Source organism: Sebastes umbrosus, chromosome 20 (assembly GCF_015220745.1).
Source record: "Sebastes umbrosus isolate fSebUmb1 chromosome 20, fSebUmb1.pri, whole genome shotgun sequence".
Taxonomy (NCBI): Eukaryota; Metazoa; Chordata; class Actinopteri; order Perciformes; family Sebastidae; genus Sebastes; species Sebastes umbrosus.
In genome coordinates this window covers 4495230-4522452 of record NC_051288.1, presented here as the reverse complement: position 1 = coordinate 4522452, position 27223 = coordinate 4495230, and the positions used below count along the sequence as shown (strand labels likewise).

Genomic DNA, 27223 nt, shown 5'->3' with positions numbered 1-27223 from the left:
GATTAAATATTTTAATCGATTGATAGCCCATATGAGTAGCAAATGTTTTGTTAGCATTTAGTTAGCATAACATTAGCTAGCTTACCTTTGTCTGGATGATTGTGTAATTGGCATTTGACTTGTAGATCTGAAGGTCCTTTACACACCCGTTTGTACATTGGACATGGGCCTGCAAAGATTTTAATATTTTGAATCGCAGACAGGTGTAACATTAGGCGCTAACACCAAACACCAGATGGATATCAGTGACCGCAACGGGTGGCAAGCTGTCAAGGTCTTTTGACCTGGATCAATATTATTAACTAACTTCAATTTTTTAATATAGCGCTCCTTTGCCTCTTCTCTTGATATGGCGATTGACAGGTGACAGATAATGACAGCTACCGTAGGCCCAATCTTTTTTCCTAGGATAGCAAAGTCATGACCAACCACCCTACTCTGCCTCTGAATCTACGTATGCTATCCTCCAGAAATGGTGGCATCACCCCAGAAGTGCCCCACGATTCCCTTTACCTGTAGAGCTGAGGGGAAAAGCAGAGTCGGATGATAATTCGTTGTGGGTTTGTCACAATGTGCTGATATGAATTCCTTTTGAATGAAGGATATCCTGGAAAAAAAGCCATACCCGTGTCCGTCACAGTGCTAAAAATGAGGCCCTGCTGTGGTGCTGCCACCGTGGTTCCTGTTTCTTTCTTTTTGAAACCCTGTTTTTTTTATTGTTGGGATTCGGGGTAAGGCGTTGCTTTGCCAGTCTCTCCCTTTGAAATGGTGCCGTCTACCTCATGTCATATGTATTTTTGTCAGTCTCGTTGTACCTGGAAGACAGAGCTTGTGGTCTTCACCTCAGTTGCTTTGGAAGTTCCTTTTTTAGCGAGTCGAATCAGTCTCACTGTGACTTATTTGGTATAACATGCTGACAGAATTTGTCATGGTCTCTTTTAGTGGTGAAGTTGATGGTGAATTTACCATTTTTTCTAGCTTGTCTAGAAATAGTGTACAAATTGTATTTGTTATTCTCTTAATTAAAGCTCCGTGTTCTTCCTGGAAAAGTGCTAAATTCACATCAGTATCCTCTCCCCAGGGCTCTGCAGGGCTCTGTTTATGTCAAGGTCTGCATATCAGCTTGTAATTGATGACATTTCAGGATCTCATGACTGAATTGGATTATCAGCAACATCTTCGGCCGCATCATCTAAACAGCCAGCAGCAAGCAGTCAGCAGCCGAGCTCATAATCAGAGTGAAATGTCCTGGCTTTTTCTAAATCTGGTTAGAGAAGTTAGCGGACGATTTTTTCCGCATTCCATGCGGCGGGCTGATGTGTCAATATTGACAGTCCCGTGTCCTGGATAGCTTTACTTAGTTCATTTGGTGAAAAACAGGCTTGGAGCAGAGGACACTTTCAGTGTTTCCCAGTGAATTCTGTGAGAAATTTTATGATTAGTATGGGGGGTTATTACCTGCGTCAGTTAGTGATTTCCTTCATTTCCCAAAATGCTTTGATAGCAGAGTACTTCCTCATTTTTTTCAGTCAAAAACAGGCTACAGAAGCATTTCTCTTTTTTTCATGTTGCACGATATATATGATTTTTAGGGAGAGCGTTCCTGTTCAGTTCCTAACACCCTATATAGTTAGATTTATCATTGCTTATTGCTTGTCTACATGTGTAGCTCTCTGTAAGTGGGACGTCTGTGCAGCTGTTAGGTCAGAACACCTCATGATGTGTTCAGACGGCAAGCAAATTAGATTTGTCCTTTTTAGATTTGCTCTGTAAGGCAGACCGTCCACTTTGTAGTTTAGTCAAGTCAGGGGACTGAAATGGATCCGTGTGTTTAGAGTTGGTGTGGTAATATGAACTAAAGAAGAGTGGTCAACAATATAACAACTTATTTCCGCAAGAAGAAAATAAAGATTATCCTTCAAAAAGGCCTCGTATGTGACAGCAAAATTGACCCTCATCACTGATAAGGGCTGCTGGATTTATGTCACTGCTCTTTATCCTGCTACTAACCGTGCCCTGGCATGAGGGCACTGTTTCTATAGTAACAGCATCCTCTGAGGAGGAGCAGAGGAGACATTAACAGTAAGGTTAAGTCAAGTGGTTAGGAAATGTACAGTATAGGTTTCAGTTTGACTCTGAATAGATGCTGCAGCTCCTCAAGACCCGAGTAAAGTAAACAAACTCCCCTGTGCTTCCCGACCACGGCGTGGAACATTTGAGGGTGTGGGCATGTTCATAATTGTCATGGGACGCAGCCTCGACCTGGAATGTTTATTAAAAGTAACGCAAGCCATCGCCTGTCCACTGTGCGCTGGCGACTGAAATAAGACAATAACACTTGAGTAATCCAGAACAACAAACTGTTGAAAATAGCAATAATCATATTATTGAATTTATTAAATTAAAGCGGTCCTCAGTTATTGGTTTGAAACGTAGCTAAACCATGTCATGTGATATAATGTTTCAGTACACTTTATGAACAAATATTACTGGGACCAGTACGGAAAGTTGCAGATGAACATTTAATATCCTGGAATTCACATTATAGACACCGCTGACCATCCCCTTTAACAATGTGGCCGCAATTCAGCACATTGAACACAAGTCTTGTTTCATTCCATTGTTGTAATTTTGAGGGCATTATATAGTAAACAGTAAATATGGTGCACTACGTAGTAAACAGGGACGGATTTCAGACATGGCCTTTATTTTCTTGTTTTTTTTATCTCCTCTTATGGCTCCATCTCTTTGCTCTTTCTTCTTTTCTCACCCCCGTCCCTCTCTTTGGCTCCTTCCTGTTTTTCAAAGGGGTTATATGGTCAAGTCATCCTGTTTATACGCAAGAGAGCACAAGTCGGATCAAGCATGTGTCTAATTTAAATGGGCACAAGTTTAGTCTGTGTTTTCGTCTTAGAGCTGCAACCCTTTCACAGTGTGTTTTCAGTTTTCAGACAGTTGATTGTAACATTTTTGTCGTCTAAAAATGTCTTATTCAGCGTTTAATTGTCATAGGAGTGCCATAAAAAAAGAATAAATCTGTAAAAGAATAAGCAAATAAATGTGGGAGTATAAAGATGAATAAATAAAAGAATAGATACATGTGGAAGACAAATAATAAAATATAAAAGAATATTATTAAGCATTTTCATTTATTTTCACATTTATTTGTTCACTGATTTCTTTATGTAATTATAAATATTATATATTTATAATATATTATAATTTATAATATATATTATAATATTAAATATATATTTATTTATTTATTAGCATTTAAATTAATCTATTTTCTGTATTTTGTAATTATTTATTCTTATATACAGTAATGTAATTTATTTATTTTTTATTTTTATGCCTTTTACTTTTCTGGAAGTTCTAAACTGTCAATCAACTAATCAACTGGCTTTGGGCAGGCCTTCCTGCCCAGACTGAGTAGTCAATGCCTGCACACATATACTCTATTTTAAATTAAAAAAATTTAGTAATTTATACGCAAAAAAGTAAATATATATTTTTAAAAATGTATAAATAAATAAATACAGAAATAAATGAGAAAATAAATGAAAATGCTTATAATCATTCTATTATATTTGATTATTTGTCGTTATATTTCCATATTTCTTTTCTTATTCTTTTACAGAGTCATTTTTTTTATGGCACTCTTATGACTCCATGAGATGTGCGTAGCTCTATGTACCTGGATGAGGGTAAATCCTAATTATTCCTTAGACCGTTTCAGTCAGTTATGAGATTTGAATGAATGCAGTCTGTAATCTGATCTTCTAATGGACTGTTGATGGTTGCTTATTTGAGCTGATATACAACAGTACTCATAAACCATAAACTGTAACATGTTTGTATGTTCTCTGTCTTTTTCAGGGTCTCATTAAAATCAGAGGCGACAAATGCTGGAGAGACCTCACCTGCATGGACTATCACTACGAGGTGTGTGTACAGAATGTTAGTGTATTTAATGTGCTGTGTGTGTGTGTGTGTTCCCCTGTCTATTGAGTTGGCCCGTTACAGTACATGAAGCAGATGATCGCTCTCCTGCTCTGCAGCTGTAAATTGATTAAACCGACTGACCTTTTCATCGGCTGCTCAGCTTAGCTTGATGTTTTCCTCGACATTTGGAGCTTTTTCAGCTTTCTTTCTAAGGTCTTCATGAATTCAGACTTTCAATGAGAAGCCTGATACAACAAGGAAAAGTTAGCAAACAGTCCATTACTTACTACTACTTTCCAGGAAACCATCATTTGCATAAAAGCTGCAACTTCTGATTATTTTCATCGATTATTTTAGCAATTAATATTTTCTTTTTATAAATGAGGATATATGCTCAATTTAGTTTCTTAGAGGCAAGTTCTTTACAGGCAGCAACCTCCAGTTCTGAAAAGTGAAGCCAATGAGGAAGTGCCTTAAACTTGCATTCTTTCTAATAGCCATCAGGGGGCGACTTCTCTGGTTGCAAAAGGAGTCTCATTGTATAGAAGTCTACGAGAAAATGAGCCCTTTCAACCCTTTCACAGTGTGTTTTTAGTTCATGAAAGTTAATTGTAACATATTGGTCATCTAAAAATGTTTTATTCAGCGTAAAGTTTTACTTAGCTCCCCCCTTTCGTGTCACTTTTGGTTCCAAAAAGCCAAGATAGCGACGGCCAAAATGCCGAACTGGGGGCTTCAAAACGGCATTCCACAAACCAATGGGTGACGTCACGGTGACTACGTCCACTTATTATATACAGTCTATGGTTTATCAGAGTTTTTTTTCCTGAAAACTGGAAATTACACTAATGAGAGCGGTGTGACTCTATCAAAACAGTAAAGTTATGAGCTGTAAAACTAAAACAAGGTGCTTAAAGATGTTAAAACGCTCCATAGAGCTGAGAGGAACTGCTGAGTCGTGCCATTTCATTTTGGTTCATCACTACGAGCGACACCTTCCAGAATAAACTTAGTCATCTGACCAATTGTTAATACACAAATATTGATTAGAGCCCCTTTAAGATATACTAAGTTCATGAAACGTTTAGTGTTTTCAGTGCAGAACACTTTGTACATGGTTGTTCCTTCATGGGAAAAAAATCTGCTGGTGCACAAGAAATGTGACGTTTGTAGCTGCAGCAACAGAGAAAGAGAACAGGGTGATCATTATGAGTGACAAAGGAAATAAGAGAAACTCAGATCTTCTCAACATAAAGTATCAAGAGCTGTTTGTTGACTTCTGGGAAGTGCAGTGCAGAAAACAGCACCAATGATTTCACATTATAAATAGCTTAGGGAACGACTTTCTAAATTTCCCAAAGACCTGTTATTTAACAATCTGAACGTCTTAAGACGGGTCCAGATGTACGAAAACATTGCGCCATGGCTTTGTCTCCTGAATGATGACAAGACAGCAATGAACTCGCATCAGGCTAACCACACCAGGGCAACACATTACAGTGACCGCTCTTTCAATAAATCAGTCTCCTATGCAGACCGTGAGGTTGTGCAAATCCCATGTTTGTTTTTCCGCTGTGGGACGCTCGACCGCTCTGACCCACACTGCTCTGTGTTAGCAAGCCGCAGAGGGAGGAGGGCCGTCTTCTGTAATTAACATAGACAGGAATACACCGGCCCCTATGGGACTGGATGACTGGAGATGACACTCACACACACACACATGTCAAGAATACAATATAGATACTCACATAGTCTGAAATACAATGTGAATGGATGGTGTTTCTGCAGCTACGGACATTTTTAAGTCCCAGCAATACAATTTTGAATTTATGTTCAAATTTGCAGTGCAATGGCTGAGAGCGCTGGGTGACATGTGTCTATCTGTCAGCATGGAGTTCTGCATTGAAACAAAGTTGAAGCATAAAGATTATAATCTTCCATAGTGCAAAATAACCATCTTATGCTCTTAGAAATGACAATTTTATCACAAATTACAATATATAATTTTTTGTCTTTAAAGACCTTTACACACCGGCAGCATTTTTTTTTGTGCGATCAATACTCACGTCAATATCATTTTTTTAAACGTTGTTCTTGTCATGACAGTACGCAAATATTACGCGGTAAGGTTGATTTTTCGCACCGCGAATAAAAGCATCAATCCGTCCTGTAGTTGTCGAGACATTTTGTTGAAAAACTAAAATGTCAACCTCATGGTGGTGCTATAAAAAAAAGTAGATCATTAATGTCAGATGGATTCATCCCCTGGGGACCATGAATGTCTGAGGATATTAAAACCCCTCTCTGAAACCAGGCTAAATGTAATTCTTTAATGCAGAGTGAGCCACTATAATTATACAGTGGGGAAGGAATTAAACTCTGAGACACATTGAGCCTTTCAGTTACACAAAAACACAAAATGTAACTGAGCAATTCATTGATGCACTGATTGCAGATTCCAATGGTTTTAAAGAACCAAAGTCTTAATTATATTGTCTACACCGTTCATATTTTAAAAGGGGCAGAAGCAGTTTGACAAAAATGCAGGAAAATGTGGACCCACTAGTGTCAGCATGTGAACTTGATGAACTTTAAACGAGGAGAATCATGTGTAACATCTAAATGTAAGCTGGATAATTTCACATAAATCAACATGGTGTGGCTTCCAATGTACGCTACTGTGATTTATATATATATCTATGTTCCGTGACGGTCTTCCTTATATGTGCGTGTGCGTGTGCCCTTTACGCTTTAAATCAATTAATTGTATGCGGTTCTTTATTGTGTCCTTATACATTTCTGTTCTATTTTTAATCCAGCTATATACGTCAAATAATCGCTGAGGCAACGATGGATGCTTTTGCAAACAACTATGACTCTCCTCTACTAGTGCTACTATTAGTCTACATTTTAGCATTTACCCTTATCCTCGAGCTGACGTGTGTGGCCACATTGGCTAACAAAAGCTGCATAATCTGGCTTTAACTGAACTCCAAATTCAACTCTTAACCTCTTAAGCCCTATAGGGTGCTGGAAGGTGTGGTTCGACTAGACAGACATACCCAAAAATAAATCAAGAATAGCTCCACAACTAGCAGGTCTATAACATGATCTTGGTCTCTATGGATAGGTAAGACTTCAGAGAATTCATCCCCAGTGTCAGTAACATTGTGACTGTTACTATGCCGGAGTAAATTGTGATGAACCAAAGGAAAAATTAACATTTTTATCCTCGCCTAAAATGTTTTCTGTGGATAACACCATTATAGCGATGATGTCATGCACAGAGATGCCACTGAATTCTTTCAGCAACTCCTTGACTACAACTGTGCCAAAGCAGATATAAATAACACAAAGCACATAGATTCTATAAAGGTTTTAGTCAGGATAGGACCAGGCCGACTCTATTTTTGGCCACCCAAAGTGTGCCAAATGGGTTTTCTACCTCTTGAGAGAGAATCTGGCTATAAAATACTACTGATATCCACTACAGGAGGCTATGTGCACACAATGGAGTCGTTGGCCATGACATTTACCCTGTGCATCATCACATTCTACCATTGTGCACAGTGTAAAATCAATAAAAAAACAACTAAATTGTATAATTTTGACTCCAAATGGAGTCGTTTTATTATAATAATGGACTTAGATAATAACACATAAGATCAATAACAATGTAAATAAGATAACAAAAAATGATCCAAAGTCAAGTATGTACATTCAATATAAAAATGGTCAATTTTAAAGTAAAAATATAATTTCTTGTGCGTTGATTTTTTAATTAAAATATTTAAATCATTGCCAAACAAACATTGTTTGGACAAAATACACTTGGAGTGTTGTTTTATTAGCGTTAAGGCCTCGCCTTTTAGAAACAAGTCGTAAAAAAGACCACCACAGCATTTTATTTTAAGCATTTTAAGTTTTTAAAGGCAGGGTTCGTCGGGTAATTAAATGGGAGAAAATGCTTGCAAATGGGATTCTTCTTGGTTCATGCTGACAGGTGTTTAAAATGTAATTAAATGTAGTGGATCAGAAAATATGTTGTCACCTGACAAATCATTTTACAGTATGGACCTTATTCCACGCTGGGTCAGTTTGCTTTAACCTGAGCTGTCGACAGCCTTAGGGGTGATATAGATTTACATATACACACACATACAGAGAACCGGAAGCCACTGGCGCCAAGTGAAGCCTTATTAACCCCCTCTGACACACTGCTCTCTTTCAATCCTGCAGGAAAAACTGCAGATCGCCTTCTGTCCTCACTCTCAGGGGGCCACGTAGGTGTTTCTTCGGCATAGTCGGTGTTTTGTTTGCTCCGGTTTGTTTGTTGTAATGCAGCTAGCTCGCAGGCCAGGTGGGGTTGTTTGGTTGTCTGAGGTTGCAGGCTCCTTGCCCTTGGATTTCCACGGGCGTTTTGGTAAGCTACAGGTTAAATAACCCCCCAATTATTTAATTCCATTCCATAAAAGAAAACAATAAGAGTATAGACGAGTGTGCCAGTGCCTTGTTTTCTTTTCCTCCCACCTATTTCAGTGGTGTATTTATTTTCCGCCACCTCACCTGACACTATTTGCATGTTCGGCTATTACACGGTTTGTATGCGACCACCTCTCACACACACACACTTAATCATACGCACACAAACACTGCACGGCTCTGTGCAAGTGTTTTTTGTGTGTAGGTGGGGTTGCCTTCATTTAAATAAAGTTCCACCTTTATTTAGACATGGAAATGTTTCCCCCAAGGCGTGGCACCATAAATTACTCTCCATCCTGGGCTCAGACGAGGTTTTAGTGCCAAAGTAAAGCAGAGAAAACATGCATTTTGAGCAGAAGAAGTCTGTGTTCAAGAAAATGTTTGGCACAAGTATTAACCTTTTATGCATAAATGCATGGAACAAAAATCAATTGATTAAAGATCAGGATTATCTTGGCAAACCCCTCTGTTCTGACACGTTTGCTGCTACAAAGCACCGCTTCTGGCATCATCAAAAACTTAAAGATATGGAGGACAGAACCTGCCAAAATCAAAAATACATAAATAAATAGATAAATAAATGACTTGATAAATAAATAAATAAACATGTCATTAAATAGAGCAAAAATAATATTTAAATGTTAAAATGTTTTGTGACTTAAATAAATTGATATTTCTGTTCTAATTTGCTTCTTTATTTATTTATCTTTGTATTAATTCCCTTATTTATTTACTTTTCTGTTTAATTTTTTCCATTTATTTATGTATTTATTTTTTATTCGATTTTAAATGGATGTATTTTTTTTCATTTATGTATTTTGTTTTTGCATAATTTTTTTATTCATTTATTTATTTTTGCATTTATTTTTAATTGTATTTATTTTTTTTATTTATGCATTTATTTATTTATCCATGCATTTCACCCCTATTTATTTCCCCTGCACACCTGTGTCGGTACGAGGCAGCTCCCGGGGGAGAAGCAGGCCGACGACCTGCTGTACGTAGCCAGGAATGGAGACTGAAGTGCAGCTAGCTGGCTAGCATATAAATCTATGCACTCTGACCCATGCTCTGACTGATCTGGGTTTCACATTTTCACCTCTGATTGTCCTCCATCTCTCCCCACCAGACCCAGCCAGTTCCTAACCCCATGTCCTACTACATGCACCGCTCCCCGTGGTGGTTCCATCGCTTCGAGACGCTGTCCAACCACCTCATCGAGCTCATCTTCCCGCTCTTCACCTTCTTGGGCAGGCAGATGTGCGCGTTCAACGGAGCGATCCAGATCCTTTTCCAGGTAACTCGCACTGTTCACCGACTAACAGGAGCCGATGATAACAAACAGTGGTGCTGTTAATGGTGGCACCTCGTGATGAAAGCCTGTACTTCTACAGATCCAGATTTTGAATTTAGAGTTTTACTCCTCTGGCTATCAGGGTGCCAACACCAATGTAGTTTGAATGTCTTAGTTCTTGAATTGGTTTTGGGCCAGTCATAGCATGACATGTTATTATTACATTAAACATGTTTACTGGCTGATTTAAGGAGATGTTTTATTAAATTTATCTGTTTTATTGAATTATGTGTGACTTGTGTGAACTTAAATTGAATTTGCGCATCATGTGCAGTGGGTGTTAGAGCTGTATGTTACTGTAGTCGGCTCAAAATAAGTCAGTGCTCAACGTCCACATGTTGGCTGAACTCCTTAAAATGCTGATATACTAACGTGATGCAATACAATCAGTCCAGCAGGAGTTTAATTCTAATGTTTTCTATACCACCTGTGTGTCTTTTCACTCTGCCTTGTCTCTCGTGCTACAGGTGGTTCTGATAGTGAGTGGGAACCTCAGTTTCCTTAACTGGCTGACCATTGTTCCCAGTCTGGCCTGTTTTGACGACGCATCGCTGGGCTTCTTGTTTAACTCTAGAGGTGGAGCTAAGAAGGCTGTGCTCGAGATACAGAACGAGGATGCAGCTGGACGCACCCCCAAACCCACCAAAGGTATTCAGGGACCGCATTCACAAAACATCCTAAGGCTAAAAGTAGAGAGACAACTCCTCAGAATAAAGGCCATGTCAGTCCTGACTTTAGGGACTTTGGTGAATCTGAACTAACCATTTAAAACACCAATAACACAAACAAACCAACCAATCGAGGCAACAACTCCCGTGTTCTGTGAGGTCAAATTACTGTTTTTGTCAAAGGAGTCTGGTGGCTTTCACGAGAGCATAGATAGATTTTATGAACTTTTAGTGCCATTCAGGAGGTGAGATAAGATCCTTTGTTACTGTAATAAGACCCCAGACTCAGAAAAATGTATGAGTCATAATGAGTCATGGCCATATGCTCTGTCTATGGTACAGTATTGCAAATGAATACACATTTCCGTGTAGTGTTTTTGACTTTTTTTCACTTTGTTTTTCAAATGGTTGGTATCTCATTTTGGAGTTAAACTTTAATACACACAATGGGTCCAGAGACTCTTGTACTCTTGTATAGACATCGGTATCTCTGACGGTCGAGGCTAATGGGTACAGGAGGAAGGGAATTATGGAACAGAAAGGGAATCATGGGAAGAAAAGGGATTAGCTCTTGGACAGCTGAGAAGCTGGGAAAAGTATGACATATGGTTTATTGGAATTTAATGCGACGTGGCTTACATTTTTACAATACAGACTTCTTCAAATGGGGTCAAAGCAACAGCGGCCCCTCTCTAATTGGTCTCATTGGACCCGTTAGTGTCTTTGCTTTATCGTAGGATGTTGGAATATAAAATAGGCTCCTACCTGGAGCGTGAGGATGTTTCAAACATTTGAACAGTGTGAGAAGTTTTAGTTGGATTATGCTGATGGGTTTAACATGCGTGGGATAAGCAGGCAGACACAGGTAGGAACTGATGTGGACTCAGCCAACATCCGTCAATACCAGCCGTCCCATGATCTAACGGGTCAAACCTCCACTGAGGAAGGGTTGAAGTCATCACACACACACATACACACATAGACTTACGCACTTAATAGCACTAATTCTGTCAACTTATCCTCACGAAAAGTTATTCCTCATTTTACAAGTGTTTTCCAAAGAATGTGCAGCAACACGTGACGCACGTGTCAATTTCCACTCTGATATTTTCAAAATAAAATTACTTAAATAGGAAGACATCGACTTGGTTAGTTTTAGGCAACAAAATTACCTAGTTAGGTTTCGGAAAAGGTTACGGTTTGTGTTAAAATAACTCCGGAAGTGGTGTAACTTAAGTGACAAAAACTACTTAGTTAACTTTAGGAAAAGATCATAGTTTGGGTTAAAATAACTACAGAAGTGGAGTAACTTAATTACGGAAGTTGCGTGACAAAAACTACTTAGTTAGGTTTAGGAAAAGGTTGTGGTTTGGGTTAAAATAACTTGGGAAGTGGCGTTACTTAAGTATAGAAGTTATGTGACAAAAACTACTAAGTTAGGTTTAGGAAAAGATCGTGGTTTGGTTCAAAATAACTTTGGACGTGGCGTTACTTAAGTATGGAAGTTACTTGACAAAAACTGCTTAGTTAGGTTTATGAAAAGGTTGCGGTTTGGGTTCAAATAACTATACTAATGAAATGGCGTAACTTAAGTACGGAAGTTATGTGTTCAAATACTGTAAGTCAACGTCTGGGTTAAAAATAACTACTGAAGTGGTGGAACTTAAGTATGGACGTTATGTGACAAAACTTAGTTTTGGTTTAGGAAAAGATCGTGGTTTGGTTTAAAATAACTACGGAAGTTACGTGACAAATATATCAATGTTGACTGGGGTACGAACAGCGGTCTCCTGGGCGAAAGTCAGGTGTTTTTTGACCCACCTATCCACCCCGATCTCCTCCCTATGCGGCATTTGTTGCTCTTTATACTTCCTGGTTCACGATTACATGGATTACATACAAATTGATTTTGTAGGATATATACGAATTACAGTGCATTACTTTTCGTAGGTATACCTACGAATGGGGTATAAGAATAGCCTGATTCTGTTCTCCACACGAACCAGTAAACACGTCGTCCCCCACAAAGGATGAATCCCCCTCCAGGCCAGACACTAAGAAAAATGTCATCTTGATGTAAGCTGTAATTACTGTTTTCCCCTGAGCCACTCAGTGTTATTTTTGAAATCCTGGATTGGAGACATGAGAAGTATTATTTCTCTAAAAGTCAACAAAATTGAACAAGTAAACAAAATGCTGTAGCAGCTCCTTCAGGCAAAAAGCAGGAGCAGTTTCATCAAATGTGTCTCTCAAAGAGCAGTGTCTAGATAGTGTGTAACTGATAATGTAAACAGATGTAGCAGTGTTCCATTGCTGTGCTGTTTTTTCATGTGATCCAGGTATGACGATACGTTGGGTGGTGAACATTTCTTTGGGCGTTCTGATCGGCTACCTGAGCATTCCCGTGGTGATGAACCTGTACAGTTCCAAGCAGGTGATGAACACCTCTTTCGACCCGCTGCGCATCGTCAACACCTACGGGGCCTTTGGCAGGTATAGCAGGGTCAGGGGTCATGACATTGGACAAGGTATCTGTGGATCCTTAAAACAGCTCAAGAGCTGCTGAATTCATGTTTAAATGTAAGGCCTTAAGATGTCCCCCCCTCCCTCCCTCTCCCCTGTCCAGCATTACCAAGGAGCGTACCGAGGTGATCTTCCAGGGCACTCTGAGCCAGGATCCCAAGGACCCTGAGGCGCTTTGGGAGGAGTACCAGTTCCTGTGTAAGCCAGGGGACGTTTACCGACGACCATGCGTCATATCACCGTACCACTACCGGCTGGACTGGCTCATGTGGTTTGCTGCCTTCCAGGTGAGATACTGAACAACTGCAGGAGAGGAGGACACAGGGCTCCGGACTAACTTTTTACATTGGTTGCACTGGTGCGCCTCACTTTTTCATTTAGGTGCACCAGCACATCATTTAGGTGAACCCCAAAATTTTTCACTGCGCACTTTGGGCACCGCAATAATACATTTTAAGTGTGTCTTAAAAGTCTTTACACATCATGTTAATTATTTTAAACTGGAATAGGTGCATCATTTTTTTTTTTGAGTCCGATGAGGCGCACTGCGAACAAGTGTAGATGAAGAAAAAACAACGTGTAAAAATGCCACGCCACGCCAAGCTTTGATGCTCGTAGTACTACCGTGTGAAAATAGCCAAGACTGTGTTTAAGTGCAATCCACATTTGTACATATTTCGTTGCTATACAGTAAGAAGAGCGTAATGTAATGTGTGCGTAGCGAGTGTGTGGTCGAGTGACAGAGATGGAGGAGAGATGCACTCAGAGCAGATCAGCTGTTTGGCGATCGATCGAAGCAGAGAAGAAATTAACTGTAGAGTTGTCTTGTGTTATTAAATGTAGCCTACAGCGTCACACACACACTTTTTGCCCTCCCTACTCATGAAATGCATCTGGCGCGTCAGATCAGGATTAGGCATCTTAGCAGGGACCGGGGAGCGAAGTACACTACCAGCATAGAAACATACTGTCTTCACGATGAATGTATTTTTTGTGTGAATATAGGATTTAGTGTGATTAATCAGTATCATTGTACATGTAAGACTTTCATTATGAAAAACAAGTCACCTCTGATAATATGAAGGCCAAAACACATATAGAGACATCAGTTAATTGTGTAAGAATTCTCCCTTTTAGCTGGTTTATCCCTTCATTTTTAGGGCTTGTGTGCCAAAAATGAGTTGTGAGCCTCAGCTGTTTAGTCCTGCATGTGTGTTTAGCCACTAGAGGGCAGTAGTGTCATGTACCTCAATTAAATAAGATGAATTTTGGTCTGTGTTTCTCTGCTTCTTATCTTCTGTTAGTCTCCAAATCTTTCTTCGTGTCTCTTTCTGTGTTTATTTTCTTATTGTCTGCACACCTGTCCCTTTTTATCCTTGTCTCTCTGTCTTAATCTTTATTGTTTTGCCTCAGAGCCTCTAACTACACTCTCCATCTCTCTCTGTGCCTCTGTAAGTCCATATTCACTTCTCTTTCACACCCTGTGTTATTTTCGTCTCTTCCTCTTACTTTCTGTTCCTTTCTAACACCTCGTCTCCATGTCTTCACACAGACCTACGAGCAGAGTGAGTGGGTGATCCACATAGCAGGACGTCTGCTGTCCAATGACAGCAGCGTCCTGTCCCTGCTCGACCACAACCCCTTCCACGGCAGAGAAACTCCCAGGTAAACACAGATCCTTCTGCAGGGTGGTGATACTGTATGATGAACTTTAATTAGCATCAAGCATTTTATGTGGACATCGACTTCACCAAAGCACATATTTGTCATATTAATAATCAAGCTCCGGTTAGAGAAATATATTAGTCATTAAATGTGTTGGCATGAGTCAATCAAATGACAATCCCATACTCCCCATGAGTAGTTATTCTCTGTGCTACAGCCCCCTCTGGTGGAGCAACGAGCACATAATCTTTGTTTTGCTAAAATACAAAAAATGAAATATGTAGATGTTGACCAGTGTATCACAATGAACTTGTTTTTTTGACGGTATACTGTATTTTTATTATAATTATAATATTAATAATAATGTAATAATTTACGGTCCTGAGAGGCAAGTGAGAAAAAAAAATCTGGTGATCCGTTTTCTAAGTCTGATTTAAATTGTTTTCTCTCCTCTGTTTATGACAGGTAAAACAAGTTTTGCCAGGATAATCTTTCTTAGTTCCTTACATGTTTTTTTCATCTATGAAACAGCTGGAAAAAGATTTTTCGTTGTTGTTGTCAGGATCATTTTTAAGTGTTTGTTGCTGTAATACTCATTTTGGCCACAATAGGCTGAGGTGCACCACTACCACATGTTCTAAACATAGGCTGTATATAAAGATGGACGACATGACAGCTCCCCAAAAGTGAAGCCAAGATATCTCGATCGCTCCCTGGTGGCTGGCTGCAGTGTAGGTCATAAATCCCGCCCCCTCCATGTTAGTGGATGGGACACAGGCCAAACTAAAAAGTCAAAGTACACATCAAATACATTTTTCCCAAGGTAGGTTTCTGTCATTTTAGACCGACATTGCCGCTAGCATGATTGGCTAAAAAACTGCTCGTTGTGAACTGGGACTCCTCCTCCTCCTCCTCCTCCTCCTCCTCTTCCTCTTCCTCAGGTGGGTTCGAGGGGAACATTTCAGATACAAGTTCAGCCAGCCGGGCACCACCAGCGCAGCTCAGGGGAAGTGGTGGCTGAGGAAACGCATCGGAGCCTACTTCCCTGCAGTGGACCTGGAAGGACTCAAGGGCTACTTCCAGTCCAGGAGCTGGCCCCACCCTCACATACCAACAAACAGGAGCTAAAGCCATGACCTTTGACCTTTTCACTACAGCACCAAGAGGAGACATCAGAGGACTTCAGGTGTTTGAGGTTGGAAAGAGGTCAGTTTCAGTCGTGATGCTGCTGGAGTTGAACTCCGGGTTCAAAGGACCATCAAGTTTTTTTAAGGTTGCCATGTTTCATGAAGAACTGCTTGATAAATTCCTGATATTTAATCACAATGTGACACTTTTCAAGGTTTCATTTAGGGATGCATCTATGTATCACAGGTAATTACTGCCTCTTGTATCTCATAAAACAACCTCAGTGAACGCCTAACATTGAATGTGACTTCAACATTAAAACTGCTTCAATTTTATATTTAGCTTTTCCTTCTTTCTATTCTATTCTCAATGCGGAGTTCAATATGTGGAACTCATACCTAGGATCATTTTAAATCAAGGATGAAACCGTTTTTGAAGAGTGATCAGACATGTAGACACGAGCAGACACTAGTATGCTCAAATGCTTTGTTTGCATGCTCTGCACTTTTTCTCACATGCAATAACCAACCAGCAAAATGTTACATAAAGGGAAAATCCGCCACCTTTAATGTGGATGTTCAATCACTGTTGATGGTAAATGAAGCCACTTGAGGCAATAAATTCCTCGGTATTGACAGAGAAAGCTGAGTTTCAGCGTCGTCATAGTCATATTTCTGTTATTTATATAGTTGCTATTGTTATTATCGTTGTTGTTGTTGTTGTTGTGCATCTCTCTCATACAAACTCTGAAATAGCTGGAGTTAGTTTTAGCTGGTTCCTTTCTTGCAGAATTATTCCTCAAATTCAAATTTCCATCTTTGAGCTTTTTGATTTATGAATTGTCTCTGAAATGGCTCCACGAAGGGATTTTTTCTCATCAACACTATCCAGAGTAACCAAATTTGAAAGAAAGAATAAATTAGATATGTATATAAAAAACAAATGCAGTAAATGAAAACATTGCTAAAGAGTTGGCTCATGATAAGATTTCAACATAAGACCTTAAGTTGCAAATATATAACAAACATGAATTACAGCATTAACATCATAATGTGTAAAATAACTGTTGAAGGTGATATGAACGAAAATAAATTAGAAATGAATTAGGGCAGGCAATTGATTAAAATATTATGTACATTTTTTGTCTGTTCAAAATGTACCTTAAAGGGAGATTTGTCAAGTATTTAATACTCTTCTCAACTTTGGAGTGGACAAATATGCTGCTTTATGCAAATGTATGTATATATTTATTATTGGAAATCAATTAACAACACAAAACAATGACAAATATTGTCCAGAAACCCTCACAGGTACTGCATTTAGCATACAAAATATGCTCAAATCATAACATGGCAAACTGCAGCCCAACAGGCAACAACAGCTGTCAGTGTGTCAGTGTGCTGACTTGACTATGACTTGCTCCAAACTGCATGTGATTATCATAAAGTGTGCATGTCTGTAAAGGGGAGACTCGTGGGTACCCATAGAACCCATTTTCATTTATATATCTTTAGGTTAGAGGTCAAGGGACCACTTTGAAAATGGCCATGATAGTTTTTCCTCTCCAAAATCGAGTGTAAATTTAGAGCATCATTTTATTGTCCTTCGCGACAAGCTTGTATGACATGGTTGGTACCGATTCCTTAAGTCTTTTAGTTTCATATGATGTCAGTACCTTCACTCTAGCTTTAAAACTGAACCCGCTACAACCTTAAAAACTTTAAGTTGAGTTGGTGCGTTAAAGAAATTAGTGGCATTAAAACGAATTTGCGTTAACGCATTATCATATTAACTTTGACTAAAATTAATATAAAATGAAGTATACTCCTAAATAAGTACAAAATGTTTGTTGCTGAGCAGATACATATACCCAGTTGTCCTCCTCACTGGCACACCATGCTGGCACTGGATATTATAGCTGAACACAAACTTGTGATTATGGCTTTCTGGTAGGAGTTCCAGTAACACAAAGAGGCCACTAGATGGTGCTGTTCTCCAGGTAATTCATACTATCTGTTCTTGGTGGTTCACTCTGCCTGATTCACCACTTCAGCTGCATTTTCCTCAAAGTTAACCAACCTGAACCGAGGTGTTGTGCTCGGCATGGTTTTTGAGTGACACCACCCCTCCTGTCTGTAAGCCAATAACATCATTTAGCCTCCTCTTGTGCCAAAAGAATTCAAAAACACAGAAGACTGATCAGACTGACTGCACCCTACGCCCACTAAAAACATTTATCTTCGTCAGTGACAAATGAACTGTAATATATTTGGATTATTTGTCTTCTTAATTTATCAAAACCTTCTCTGACTCTTGTATGTCTTTGATTAATTGGGCCTGTTTTTGTCTTTGGATTCTACCAATCTGATGAAAAATATTTTCCAAAGAGCTGCCTGAAACACTATAATTTAGTACGTGCAGCGCATCTTAAATATGAATTATTCTACTCGTCGCCCGGTGCCTTTGCGTCTCTTGTGCCAGAGATCACGCAGCACAGAGACGTTTATTGACCCCCTCGTGTGAGAGTGTGATCCAGTTGCAACAGCAGATGGAAAAACACTCAGCAAAGTCATTATTGTTGGCTCTCAAATCCAGAACCGGCCATGTGAGTGTCAGCACAAACAAACCATCTGTCTCTACTGATAATAAAAAAAAAATATATTAACCTGGTGATTTGTTTGTGTTTGTGTGACAGAGTGGATCTGTCTTTTTGAAGATTGAGCAGTCACACTGTCTCGTTAATACAAATAAAAGGAGAGGGGGGGTTTACTGTGTTCTGTTTATTTACAGCAGCAGCCTCACAGTTAACTCAGAATTACTTTGACGTTGTTGCTCTAGCTAACGGGAGCTAACTGGCTAGCTATCATGCTTGCTTAAAGGAGCAGTGTGTAGCACCTATTAGCAGAAATGGAATATAATATTCATAACAAGGGTTTCATTAGTGTATAATCATAGTGTATAAGAACCTGAAGAATTGTGTTTTTGTTAGCTTAGAATGAGCCCTTCATATCTAAAGGAGCAGGTCCTCTTCACAGAGTCCTCCATGTTGCTTCACCATGTTTCTACAGTAGCCCAGAACAGACAAACCAAACACCGGCTCTAGAGAGAGCCTTTCACATTTTTTCATTCGTGAAGGCCACCATAGTTCTCTGACACACTTGTGAAACTGCAGTAATGTAAGCCGCAAATGGTCTCTGAGCGAGACGAGCGGCTCACGTTACCGCAGTCTTGGAAAGGGAGGAGTGAGCGGAGGGGAACTCAGTTGGTTGCAATCTGCAACCACACTACTATATGCCGCCAAATCCCACACACTGCTCCTTTAAGAGAGGCTAACTTAAATAAAACTGTTAATGTAAAAAAAGAAGAAGAAAAGAATGATTAAATAACCTTTGGTAAGAATGAGGTTGAGTTTGAATGATTTCTTCAATTATTTCAGAACTTATTGGTTCATTTCTATATTTTACACAGTTTATGTATGATTACTGTATTTCTTAATGTGTTGTTTATTCAATATTGAACTATTTAGGGCTCCAATATTTATTGAAATTTATCGAAAATTGTCTGGTACAGGATATTAATCCTCCACACCAGACTCCCCAAGCATTCAACTGTTATCAGCTCATTAAATGTGTGTTATCAGTCTTTATAAGCCTCATAGTTGTGGGTCAGTAGGGGCCTGCTACACCTACTACATTGTAAAAGTGACAGCAAAACATAAAAGCAACACGTTCTCACACGCTGTAAAACTGATTGAAAAGTGACGTTTTGGACACAAACAAAACTTCTTTAGGTTTAGGCAAAAAACATACTACTTCAAAACCACTTAGTTAAGTTTAGGGGAAAAGATTGTGTTTAGGCTTAGAATGAAATTTGAAAAGTGAAAGTGAAACTTAAGGTTGTGAACACAAAGACAACTGCACGTTAGTTTTACACAGGATGCAAACCCCTTTCTCCTGGGTGAAAGTACTGTGTTAAAGTTTCACGTTGTCTATACTACAGCGCCTAACTTTCACTTTTGCTTCTGTCATAATTACTACGGTTGCTAGAGTTCGCTGTTGTCTTCTTTTATTCCTTCTTTTGGTGAACGCGTATGTGAATCCACGATAAAACCTACTAGTGGGTGTAGTAGGCCCCTACTGACCCACATCGATGAGGCTTATCACCACTGATAAGGCCCATTTAATGACCTGATAACCGTCTTATCAGCTGCACCAACTACAACAACAAAACAAAACAAAAACAAAAAATAAAACCACAATATACTAGTTTAAAATAACAATATTTTAACAAATAATCACAAGTCAGCTTTATAGTTGTACAAAATATCCTCTGTAAAGAGTTAACTGAAGGAGCCTGCACCGCATGCTCTGGATGCTCGTTCCAAGCTTTTCCAGCACAAAGTGTGAGTAAGTGTTTTCTCTTTCAGAGAAACACTTTAGTAGGAATACTTTTAAGGAATTATTCCAAAAGTGAATGACAGGCTTGGCTGCGATATCATATATTCTGTGAATAAGCTTGTAGACATTAATCATGTCACCTCTGCGTATACTACAGTAGCTCTCCTCATATGACATCTCTTTCAGACCTGGAATTCATATAATTATGTGCTTTGGCTGATATGAAGTGAGAAATTATTGACGGGATAAACAAACAGCTAGGTAGGATCTCTATTATAACATCAGTGGTCGAAGGGTGTGCGTGCTCCTCCTGTTGTTCACAGCTCATTGGTTTTGACGATGCACGGCTCTCACAGCATGGGCGTTTTTAATAGTCTCCTCATCAAACGTATCTGCATCCTGTTTGTTGTCTTCCCCGCCTTCGGACTGCAAATAAATTTCCCCGCAGAATCGCTTTTCGCAGCTTTTCTTGCAGTTTTATGTGACTTTGATGGTTAACTTACAGATTGTGCGCCGGATCACATAGCCGTCCATTTTTTTTGGAGCTCTGATTGTGTAACGGACAGCAGGGACATGTGTCTGTCTCATCTCTACAGCTCCAGGTTGGCTCATGCCATTTTCCCTGTTGTCCTCTGATATAATATTAAAGAGGGGGCGGCAGCAATGCTCAAAGACTGATTATGACCAAAAGGGGGTGTGGGTTGTTGGTTCGATTCTCTGATGGGAAAGTCTGGACGGTAGAAGCGAGTGAATCACATCACAGACCTCAAGACAAATCGATGGTCAGTCAGTTGCCCGATGGCTACTGGTTTGTACTGGGCAGCTCTCAGGTGTGAACGTTTCTAACTACAGTAGATTGTTGCAGAAGATGAAGAAGCTCAGTTGAGTCACCATCATCCTCTATTCGTGGTTACGTAAAATGCTTTGTGGAGTATGTATCATCACAGTGGACACAGTCACTGTTTGCTTGCTGAAAGATATTGAGCTCTATTTAACATAAGGAGTGAGTCATGTCGTATTTTCACATAATCCGGTTGCCACATATAGCAACTTTCTCCTGTACGCACATTTTTGCTATTAATTTATGACCATGATATTAATCATGCTATTGGTATAGGTCAAACCAGAATGGCTCGCTTGAAATTGCATGTATTCACATGGCTAAAATTATTCATTTACACTCTGGTCTCTCTGTGTCCGTACAAACATGCTGCACCCTCCTCAAGTTGATGTGGAGTTGCCTTATGCAGTTCCTCTAATGGCCACTAGATGCTGGCTCCGTTGCATTGTACTGAAATTAGAAGTTTGGAAATTATTGAAAGGGTTAGTTCTGTTTTTTCTAAGTAGGGTTGTATGTATAGTCCTTTGATCTGCGAGGTAAAATTACCGTTGAATGTAGTCTGGTGGCTTTGAAGAGAGCAATATAATGGCTTTAGTTCCCCGTCAGAATGGGATGTCTGATGGAGAAGTAAAGTTGCTGTGGATGGGAGCAGCAGAAACATTTATTTTAGTCACTCAAAAAAACATCAATATCAGTTTAAGTGTATTTAGAATATTTTCACTGCTTTATCTTGTCATCAGACCATCCTGTCCAACGGGGAACTGAAGCCGTTATACTGTATCGCTGTCTTCAGAGCCACCAGACTACATTCACAAAAACAGTTTTTATGCTAGTGCAGTACCTGTGAGGGTTTCTGGACAATATTTGTCATTGTTTAGTGTTGTTAATTGATTTGCAATAATAAATATATACATACATTTGCATAAAGCGAGTATATTTGTCCACTCCCATGTTGATAAGAGTATTAAATACTTGACAAATCTCCCTTTAAGGTACATTTTGAACAGATAAAAAATATATTATTTAATATATATGCATCTAAATATACATATGTGTATATATAGCTGTGTATAAATATATATATATATATATATCCACCCTTAATATAGCAAAAAACAGCAATTTATATGTAATGATATAGAGGAGTAATGTCTAATGTCTGAGAATGAAGTCGCTTTCCCTCTGTGTGTGTTGTAATCCGAGCTTCTCTGTGCTTTGTTTCCATAGCCAGCCGCCTGCTCCTGCCGTATAGTGCATGTTAGTGTATGTGAGTGTGCCCCACTGGTTAACTCATGGCCGCCGCTCTGCACTGTGCTCATAGGGGATTCCCCAAAAACTTGGTATTTCACCCGGAGGCGTTGTCTGACGTCCTGCGTCAGACACCATCAACGCTGCAGCATAGCGCCCAGGTAAGTTTATTAGCTCTGTCAGCACTGCGGGTTCGTCATTATGTGTGACTCCTGTCATGTACAAGTAGTAAGATCCATTGCTAATATCAAAATATTGATTATAATTGCTTTACGGAGATCTAAATCTGTATTAGCATGCTAGTGCTGGATTGCCTGGTGTATTATGCTTTTATGGTGTTTTTTGTTTGCTCATGCCACATCATTTCCTCTCAGGCTTTACCCTGTTAAACTTTGTTTTTTTGGTTTTACAGTAGAGGGTGGACACATTTATTTAAAAAGAAAAAACAGATGTGGACACCTTGTACTCACTTGAAGGCTGACATTTGTGTTTATATTTTGATGCCACCAGGCCTCTGTCCCAGTTTTCAAAACACCCCCTCGGTCCTCTATAGTCCAGTGGACTGTGTCCATGCCTAACTCCATTCATTTCACTACCTACACTGATAAAAGATGACTTTTTTCCCCCCCACTGGGCTTCAATCACATTACCTGTAGCCACTGAGGCTTAACCAATGCAATTTTTTCTGCTTTGAGAGCAACTCTGAATCCCAAATGCTTTATGTAAAAACATGCACCTGCTGGCCACACTGTGAAAACACACTCTAGGCAGCAATAAAGTGACACATTTTAAAGCATGCCAGCCTGCACTTGTAACCCAGAAGGAGCGGTTGTGTGGATATTGGGCAGACCGAAATTGTCAGTGGAGAAAATGTGAAGCCTCCTTTTTACAAGCTGCCATAAAGACCTGCACCTTTAAAAGGAAAATACACCCTAAAATTACAATTCACATTTAATTTCTACTGTGTACAACTCAGTTTTTTACATTATAAATTGGATCCAGTCTTCACTTAAGATCATCATAAATGTCACCGGTCACATCATCAGTCTGAGGAGTGTTCTCATTTCCAGCTTAGAGAGACCACACATGTTGCTATTAACTAGATGTTGGTATGGGAAGAGTGTGTTATTTCTGTTTTAGGGTGGATTTCTCCCATAAACGCACTGAAACAACCCATGCCTTCCTTCATGCGCTCCCAACATCACAATACGAGAGAGGGAGGAGTGAGAGCTGTTTACATTGTGAACCAGACCTCAGATTTATTACAGTCATCCAGCTGCACCACCGGGATAACAGCTGGCTCGCTTTATACACACTTTTTTGTCCGTTAAATCGTTCCAAATTGACGCTTTTACGCACAGTCATGATTTCCACGCACAGGTGAACTTATTTTTCCTCAACGCGCCTCGACCACAACTCCACAAGGAAAAGAAGAAAGTGTTTTGAGACTGATATAAAACCCATTTGGTGTATTGCAAACTGTCCAGAGAAGATGTCCAGGAAGAAGGCAGTGAAAGGCAAAGGGAGCTCCAGGAGCCCCAAGGCGTCTCCGAGCAGCGGGAGGATGGCCAAAGGTCTGGCCGCCGCCGCAGCTCCGTCCTCCGGGCTGGTTTATCCCAGCAGACCGTCCATCAGCAACAGCGGGGAGTTCTATGACATCGCCTTCAAGGTGAGCTGACAGCTTAAAGACTATAGTGAGAGATGATACTGTACGAGCTCGCGTTCAATCAAGTAATCAATCAATCAATTAGTAAACGAGCACAGGTGCGAGGTTGAAGCAGCCAATAAAAACACCTTTCAGTTGGCTGTTTATGTGTCCCTGTACTCCTCTTCACTCGTTCTGTAATCACTTTATTACACAATAATAAAAGACTTTTCAATAGACACTTTTAAAATTAAGTAGAGGTGTTTATATCTTCTTTTTCTCGAAGTGTAAATTTGCAAAGTAATTTGTAATTTGTTGATCTGAATTCAAGGAAAGGATTGAAGCAAGGTGATTTGCAGTGGAAAGTAACAGCATGGCCATGTCTTTCATAAAATGATGGTGTGTTAGGTTTCATAGCTTATTCAGTTGTCCTTTTGTAGACACTTGTAAAATGTCACATGTGAGACAGGTATATGGAAACCCATTTCTGCCAAGAAAAAAAAAATTTCTAAGATACATGAAATGTTTGACATGATAAAAACAAGAACTGCTTTTGAATTAGTATCTCATAATTTTGACTGGGTAAGTGAAAGTTTTGACTTAGTAGCTCTCTTAAACTGTATTATTATAGTTTTGACGAAGTAAAAATTGAAATTGTAACTCAGTATTTCACAATTTTGACGAGTAAGCTAGATATTTGACTATGTCTCTCATAATTTTGACTTACCAAGCGAGAGTTGTAAGCGTTTTCAGGGACATGTGAGACAGGTGTATGGAAACCCATTTCTGCCAAGAAAAAAAAAAAATGTCTAGCTACATGAAATGTTTGAAATGATAAAAACAAGAACTGCTACTCATGATGGTAAGTCGAGATTTTTTAATTAGTATCTCATAATTTTGACTGGGTAAGTGAAAGTTTTGACTTGGTAACTCTGTTATACAATTTTATTATAGTTTTGACAAAGTAAATTGAAATTGCGACTCAGTATTTGACAATTTTGACTCAGTAAGCTAGATATTTGACTATGTCTCTCATAATTTTGACTTACCAAGTGAGAGTTATAAGCGTTTTCAGGGACATGTGAGACAGGTGTATGGAAACCCATTTCTGCCAAGAAAAAAAAAACAAAAAATAAATTGGCTAGCTTTATGAAAAGTTTGGCATGATAAAAACAAAAATTGCTAGTCATGGTAAGTCAAGATTTTGAATTAGCATCTCATAACTTTGTCTGAGAAAGTGAAAGTTTTGACGTACTATCTTATATTATTATAGTTTTGATTCAAATTAAATTCAAATTACGACTCAGTAAGTCTTATGAATATAGCCTATATATGTTATGTCCCTTCCAGGAGAAGGCGCTATATGCCGCAATTGCTTCACATCAGACACTAAAGTACAACGAAGATCATATATTGAACATCATGGCCATTCCTGCACAGTTCTCCAACCATGTATTTTGTATGTATGCAGCTACGTACTTCTGAGACATTATAGCTGGCCCTAACAAAAACAAACTAAAATGTACTGTCAAATTAAATATATAAAATCTAAAAACTGAAACTAAACTAAAACTTAACTAAAATTAAATCGAAAAGTCAAAACTAAAATAAATATTAATAATATTAACTACTTGAAATTTCAAAATTATTACAACCTCGGTGATTTTATTCTTTATTTTGCATAGCTTTTCATCTCTTTTCTTTTCTTGGCGGAAATGGGCTTCCATACAGTAAATGTGCCTGTGCAGTACTATGTGGATAATTAGGTGGATATTGTGCATCTTTTTCTGCAGGCTTGCAATAAAAAAACGTTAATTTCACCATTATTCCCCCTGAAGGCACAGTCTCAAAATGCATACTAAGGTAGATTGTTTTTGTCCTATAGGTAAATTTCCCCCCAGCTGTTTAAATTCATCATAATTAATCCCAAAACTCCTCATGCATGTATGAAATACAACAAGTTACAGTATATCCATGGTGTCTCTAGTCTGGTCCCTGCAAATGCAAAGAGATTAGGAACTACAGCAGCTTTATTGGCCAACAGGAACATTAAGTGGTGTGCGCCACAGCTTTAGCCCAGTGCAATAACGTGAAAGAGATGGCGGAGAGGGGTTTCTGTTATGTATGAGATCAATAACCAGCAGCACAGGAGGAGGCTTTATAGCAGCATTGGACATAATGACAAAACATCTGGCTGCTACTACACATCCCAAAATGCACCAGCCAATTTCATTGTTTTACCAAACCAACACATTTTCAGAACTTTAAATTTCTATTTATGAAAAATGTCATAAATAAAAGTAATCCTTTTACTTGTTAGGATGCTATGTACATACACATGAAATGTATCAAATAGTCTGTGTGGATATCCACTTCCTCCCACTGTACAAAAGTGAAGCCAAAATATCCCGGATACGGGAGCTGCCATCTTGAGATTTTGACATCATTTGGAGCCTGGAGTCTGCACAGTAGTGATCGGGGGCCTGGAGCCCCCGATCACTATTGATGTCCCGCCCACACACCCACCCGAGCCAATCAGGAGCCGAGCACGGCCGCAGCTTGTTAGCGTGAGCCACCTAGCTGCTATGTTAGCGGTTTGGCTAGAAAGACAACAACTAACCATAATATCAGATAACTTATGATCAAATTGACACATGTTCTATTACACAGACTCGTGACGGCTATGGAAAGTTAAAGTTACATCTCCTCTTTCATAAAATTCCCGAGCTTCTGGCTGCGACGACTTCACTCAGAGCAGCTGTCAATCACAGCTGTCAATCATGACGTCTCACCCCCTTTTGAAAATGTATTTGACGTGTACGTTGACTTTTTAGTTTGGCTCATGTCCCATCCGCTAACATGAGGGGGCGGGATATATTACTGCAGCCAGCCACCAGGGGGCGATCCAGATGTTTTGGCTTCCCTTTTGGGGAGCTGTCATGTCGTCCATCTTTATATACAGCCTTTGACCTATCCCAAGTCAGAAATGTATCCCATTCTATTGTAAAGTCACCCTTAGCTTGTTTGTGGCCTACAAAATAAACACTCTATGTCTCTGCAGGAATATTATAATATCATAATTATCAGTAAAACACATCAAATCCAGGGAAGATTTCTCGAAACTTGAGTAATTGTTTCAGTCTTTTAATTAACCAAAAACTGCCAAATATTAGCTGGTCCCCTTGGGCTTGCATTTGTCACATTTTAGTTGTAATTCTTATAGACTAAATGATTGAAATTGAAAAAAATACAGCCAGACAGATGAATCGATAATGAAAATAATGAATTAGTTGCAGCCCCATTGGCTATATAGAAATGACACATAGA

General features: G+C 39.2%; 2 protein-coding genes across 2 annotated transcripts in view; both read left to right on the top strand.

The window, feature by feature from the left end:
- The window catches only part of lmf1 (lipase maturation factor 1), a 28564-nt gene extending 12464 nt beyond the window's left edge, over nt 1-16100 (top strand). Inside the window, 7 exon segments of the mRNA XM_037755478.1 lie at nt 3880-3945; nt 9557-9724; nt 10249-10429; nt 12789-12942; nt 13076-13259; nt 14525-14637; nt 15579-16100. Coding sequence (XP_037611406.1) covers nt 3880-3945; nt 9557-9724; nt 10249-10429; nt 12789-12942; nt 13076-13259; nt 14525-14637; nt 15579-15765 — 1053 coding nt within the window. The 3' untranslated portion in view covers nt 15766-16100.
- Nucleotides 16101-22234: 6134 nt separating this feature from the next.
- The window catches only part of LOC119479656 (ras-related protein Rab-26), a 97377-nt gene continuing 92388 nt past the window's right edge, over nt 22235-27223 (top strand). Inside the window, exon 1 of the mRNA XM_037755484.1 lies at nt 22235-23920. Within this exon, the coding sequence (XP_037611412.1) occupies nt 23744-23920 (177 nt within the window). The 5' untranslated portion in view covers nt 22235-23743. The remainder of the gene's footprint in view (nt 23921-27223) is intronic.